This window comes from Rissa tridactyla, chromosome 6 (assembly GCF_028500815.1).
Source record: "Rissa tridactyla isolate bRisTri1 chromosome 6, bRisTri1.patW.cur.20221130, whole genome shotgun sequence".
NCBI lineage: Eukaryota > Metazoa > Chordata > Aves > Charadriiformes > Laridae > Rissa > Rissa tridactyla.
In genome coordinates, this window is record NC_071471.1 from 65,633,773 (window position 1) to 65,639,280 (window position 5,508).

General features: G+C 58.8%; 1 protein-coding gene across 1 annotated transcript; it reads right to left on the bottom strand.

Moving 5' to 3' along the window:
• Window positions 1-457: 457 nt before the first annotated feature.
• VAX1 (ventral anterior homeobox 1) lies at window positions 458-4,883 on the bottom strand. Its single transcript, XM_054206740.1, has 3 exons — window positions 4,646-4,883; window positions 2,616-2,803; window positions 458-979 (listed from the first exon to the last, which is right to left on the bottom strand). The coding sequence occupies exons 1-3, from the start codon at window positions 4,881-4,883 to the stop codon at window positions 458-460; spliced, it is 948 nt and encodes a 315-aa protein (XP_054062715.1).
• Window positions 4,884-5,508: the final 625 nt, after the last annotated feature.

Below are 5,508 nucleotides of genomic sequence, written 5' to 3' on the forward strand. Positions count from 1 at the left end.
GCATCACCTGGCAGCTCCATCCTCCTCTCTCCGAAATCCTTCTCCCTTGCTTGGCATTGGCTGCAGCCCATCCGAGCCAAACCGCGCCCCGGCCGCTCTCCCTGTCCTAACGGTGTCAAAGCAAACGAACAGACAGACAAACACCCCCTCCCTCCCCCCGGCACGGACAGACGGACCCCCGGGCCGGCGGGGCAGGGAGAACCGGGCTCCGGGGAGGTGCCCGCAAGCCCCCCGGCCGCGCCGGGCCCCCGCTCCGCCCCGGCCCCCGCTCCGCTCCGCTCCGCTCCGCCCCGGCCCGCGGAGGGAACCGCGCCCGCGGGGCTGGGAGGAGGAGGAGGAGGCGGCGGCGAGGGAGGGGAGGGAGGGGGCTGCCGGCGGGCCGCCGCCGCGCCGCCCGTCCCATAAATACCGCCACAAATAGAGACTATAAATATAAATACGGGGAAGTTACTTAGAGTCAGTCCAGTGCTTTTTTCTCAGCGCTTTCTTTATTGTTGGTCCGGGAGTAGGGCTCGAAGGCGGACGAGCTCAGGTAGCGGGCCGACAGTTCCTGCAAGTTGCCCGCCAGCGAGCCGGCCACCGCCAAGGGCGCGGAGGACAGTCGCCCGGCCACCGAGCCCAGCAGGGCGGGCACCGGCAGCCCGAACAGCCCGTGCCCGGCGGCGGCCGCTCCGTGCAGCGCGGCCGGCGGGGGGGGTCCCGCCGCGCTGCTGGCGGCCGGAGGGTGCGGGGACCCGCCGGTGGGACCCGCCGCCGCCGCCGCCGAGCTGCCGGGTCCCCGCAGGGCCGAGCCCAGGGCTCCGGTGGCGCAGGGCGGCAGGAGGGCGGGCAGCCCCGGCGGGGAGAGCAGCCGGCCTTGCTCCAGCAGCCGCAGGACGCTGCAGGTGGCGGCGGTCTCCGACACCACCGACCGCAGCTCCGAGTCCTTGCCCTGGTCCTTTTTCTGCTTGGTGCGACGGTTCTGGAACCAGACCTTGACCTGCAGGCCGGGGAGAGAGGCAGGGTCAGCGGGGCGGGGAGGGACGGGACACCCCTTCCACCCCCCCCAATCCTCCGCCGGTGCACCGGGACCCCGGCACGGCCCCGCGGGACAGAGGGGGGACGGCGGTGGGGGTGGGCTCCAGCCAGGCACTTGTCAACGGGGAACGTTTTACCGGCGCACAAAGCGACACCCCCCCCGCCCGACCTGGCTGCTTCCCGCTTCGGCGTGCGCCCGATGTGGGGGGGCAGAGAGGAATGCGGGGGCCCTTTCCTCTATTTATCGCACTGTTATCTTCAACCTGCTCCCTCTCACTTTATTTCCCTGCACGCCGGTAGTTCCCTGGGAGCCGGCTCCAGCCCTTTCCAACACCGTTTTATTCTAAGCCCGCTCAGCCGGAGCCCCGGCGGGCCGGACTCCGGCCCCCAGCACCGCGCACGGCAGCAGCGCCCCCCGCCGCGACCCCCCGCCCCGCCCGCGGGGACCCCGCACGCCGCCACCGCCGCTGCTCCCGCTCGGGTCCAGCCGCCTGTCCTGGGTGGAAGAACAGCTTCTTTCCCAATCTCCCGGCCCGGAGGGTCTCTCTCCCTTCCCCAGCCATTTGAAGCAATATTTAACTTTAAAAAGGAATCCTGGAAGCCCCTCCAAAAACAAACCCCAAAACAAACCAGAAAGCACCCATGGCGGTTTCTGTAACCTACGAGCTATTGAACTTGTCATTCCTATCCGGCAGGGGAAAGAGAAAAAAAAGCTAATTAGCTTGTCAGGGGAATTTATTGTTGTATGATATTTTGCAGAAATATGAAACCGGCTTTCAGAAGTTTGGTCTTTTTTAGACGCTTCCCCGCACTCTCGCGTAGTTTTCACCCCCCTGACGGCCCCCGCCCGCTCTGCGCTGCAGGACGGAGGGGTGATGCTCCCCTCCGAAAATACCGGGGCTCAAAATACGGCCCCAAACTTCAGTCCCGTCCCCGGATCTCTTGTATCCAGAGCGCTCAGACCAAACGTCTCTAACCCAGCAGCCCTCAGGGGAAGGTGCCAACCTCCCCATCCTCCCCGGGCGGGTTTGCAGCTATTTTCTCCTTGCTGCGGGCTGGGGGCGGCTCGGCCTCCCCTCGCATCTCCCCGGCCGCAGCAGCGCATCTCCGCACCGACGGACACCGAGCCCCGGGGACACAGACCCACGGGCCCGGGGAGGGCTTTGGCTTCGTGGCCAAGCTCCCGCGGAGCCCTGGGGCCGGGCCGCCTCGCCGTGCGCAAACCCACGCGGCCGCGGCAAAGCCCGTGGGGGCCTTGTCCGTGGGACCCCCCTTCGCCAGCAACCCCACCACCCCCCTCCGTGCGTCCCGCTTCCCTGGACGCACACAGTTTTAGGTCCTTCGCCGGGCAGCGCCCCCCACACCCTCCGACAGAACACGCGTGGGCACCCTCGGGGGCGGCCTCAGCCTCTCCAGCGGCCCCGCGCCCCTGCCCGACGTCTCCCGGGCCCTGCGCGCTGGCGCGCAAAAGGCGCGCAGGACCGGCCCACCTGCGGGGCCCAGCGCGCAGGGGGGATCCCCGGGGCGGGGAGGGGGGTCTCCCACGGAGGGGCAGGGCAGGGCAGGGAAGCCGGGACTCCGCGTCCCGCTGGGGCTACCTGAGTCTCGGAGAGATTGAGCTGGCGGGCGAGCTCGGTGCGCTCCCGCCCCACGACGTACTGGCAGCGCTGGAACTCCATCTCCAGGCGGTAGAGCTGCTCGGCCGTGAAGGAGGTGCGGGTCCGCTTGGGACGGTCCAGATCAAGCCCCTTAGGCAGAATAATCTCTCTGATTGAACCTTTGGCATCTGGCAAAGAAAGGCGCAGTCAGCTTTACACCCAGGAAACCCTCCTCTTCCTCCCCCCCAACGCCTTTCTTTTTGTTTTCTTTTTGTTTTCTTTTTTTTTTTTAAATTTTTTCCGCCAGCGCCTTTAAGACCGAGACCCGAGTCGGGATGGAGCAGGGTCCCTGAGACTGCGGCACTGCACCTGGCCACTACACCCAGGGAAGGAGAAAAAAGAAGCCCAAACAAACCAACCCAACAGAAAAGGAAGGAAGGGGCGATGGGGGCCCAGGGCCCTGTAAATAATCCCCTGAGCCCATTTAAAAATTGGGTTTGAATATATTGCACTGACATTACGACACTGCGGCATCACCCAAGGCCCCTCTGGGAGGCTGGGGAGAGATCCTCCAGGCCAGGCTTTGTGCCTGGGATGCAGGGCTACTCTTTGTTCCCTCTGGGCTCCGGATTAGGGCTTGCTGGAAGCCGCCACACACACCCAGCCGCCCCCACCCCACCCCCAAAATATAAAACCTCCTTATGATATTCTTTAGAACAAGTTTCCCATGCGAAAAAAAAAAATATATATAAAAAAAATAAAAAGCAGGCAGGATCTTTCATGGCACAGGCAGCGCTGCCCTTAGCTGGCTGGCTGCCCACCGTGAACCCGGGGACACCTCCAGCCCACCCAGCATCCCGGGGAAAGCATCACCGCCACCGCTGCTTTGGGGTTTTGGCCAAGAGGAGAAGAAGGAAGAGGTGGAAAAAAAAACCCCTCCACCACCAAACCAAGGCACCAAACAGCCCGCAGAAACCTCACTTTTCTGGTAGCCCCGACCGAAAGAAAGCGGGACAAATCTTATTAACACGACTGTCAAGCTAGAGCCAGATTCATGTTACATTAAAGCCTTCCCAACTTTGCTTTCCGTAATTTTACCTCCTCGGTACGTTTTAAATCGGAGACAACCACATCCTTTTAATCTGACCCCTCTCTGGGTCAGTCGGTCGCGCAAGGATTAATTATTGTTTACAAGGCCTGCTTCGCACTAGTTTTGTTCCGATTCTATTCTCCCCCTCCTCCCCCAAAACGTACCTTAATAAAACCGAAATTTCTCCAGGTTGTATGTTTGTTTGTTTGTTTTTTTCCTGAGGGGGTGGCAATAGAATGATTTAATTCGTTTAGCCTGGGAAGGAGACGAAGGTTGAGGAAAATAAAGCGTATAACTATTAAAAAAAAAATAAATTAAAAAGACCTTCGTCATTCTTCCGTTGATTTTAAGGCTGATGGTTATTTAAAAATATCGCTTTCTGCTGGGATGCCGGGCGCGGGGAAAAGGGGGACAGCGGGAACCCATGCCCTCCGGAGAGAACCCTCCTGCCTGCCCCGGCCGCCGGGCGGGAGCCGCGGCCCCGCGCCATTGTACGCGGCCGCGGCCGGGCTGCGCGGACGCGGAAGGAGCGCGCCCGGCCGGCGGGGCAGAACCGCGGCCCCGCCGAAGGAGCGCTGGCCCCGGCGGGTTCCCCGCGGGTACGGGCACCCAGGGAAAGCTGAAAAGCAAAGGGGAAAAAAAAAATAAATTAAAAATAAATTGAAAAATGCCATGCGGGGCAAAGGCGGGGAGGAACCAGCGCGGATTAACTTTCCCCCCAGCCTCTGGGGGGGAATTCAGCGAAATAAAGCCGGGCCGGAGCGGGGCTGCAGGGCACAGCCCGGCCGGGATGGGGGATGTCTCCCCCGCAGCCGTAGGAAGGTGTTTTTTTTTTTAATCCAGGGATGGACCAAAGGCAAAGCAAACAAAATAAACAAATTTCCCGGGCGTGAACACAGCTCACCTTCCCCCACCCTCGCCAAATACCTCAAACTCATACCTCTAACTAGGATCCTCCTGCAATAGTCCGGATCAGCCGAACTAGATTTACTTTTATTACAATCTTCCGTAGCTGCAGAGGCAGAAAAAGTCCCTTGCTGATCCTTCAAAAAAGAAGTAGAAATATTTCCTTCAGACCCTTTGCTTTCCTTGCCCTCTTTATGTCCGTTCTTCGAGACCCGGTTAGCTTCAGTCTCTGAACTGCATCTAACGTCCATTTTGTCTTGTTTCCCAAACATGTAGTGCAATAAAAACAAACAAAAAAAAAAAACCAAAAAAAAAACCAGCCAACAAAAAAAATATAGAAGAGTAGAAGAAGAAGAAGACGAAGTCTATGCTGAATATTGCACGGCTTAGGGTCAGATCGATGTGGATCTGTAAAGCACCTTGAGTAAGGAAGGTCGGGTTTTATCCCACTGGAAAAGCAGCGGCTTCCTCAGTCCCAGCGTCCTAATGTGACTGTCCAGCTTCCCAGAGCGCCCAGTGATCAGGTACTCAACAGTACAACTCTAAAATGATTTAATGTCTGCCTTATTACAGAGACATGTAGTTGTTAGACACACAGAGGGACGCGCACTCGCTGTTTCAATTGATTACGGGTAATTTTGCAGCCTCCACATTTAGGTTACCTCATGAATACACTAAATTGTTTGGATAATATATCAGATCGTAATGGATGGTTTGTGTGCTTGTCCCCAATCAAGTAGAGTTTAGCCAGTGAATAAACTGAAATGATTGGTCTTGCTTTCAGGAAACACACAATCAAAAGACTGAGACTTCCAGAAAAAAAAAAAAAAAAAAAAAGGAAAAAAAGGGGGGGGAGAGGGGAAAAAAAAAAAAACTTTTGACAAGATTCACCCTGAA

Bases quoted from the DNA above. Each gene is read 5' to 3' on its own strand.
- VAX1 (XM_054206740.1), bottom strand. From the start codon at position 4,883: ATGTTTGGGAAACAAGACAAAATGGACGTTAGATGCAGTTCAGAGACT. The intron at 2,804-4,645 runs GTATGAGTTTGA...TTTCTTTGCCAG, and splicing joins CAGGAGGATCCTAGTTAGAG to ATGCCAAAGGTTCAATCAGA. The intron at 980-2,615 runs GTAGCCCCAGCG...CCCGGCCTGCAG, and splicing joins TCAATCTCTCCGAGACTCAG to GTCAAGGTCTGGTTCCAGAA.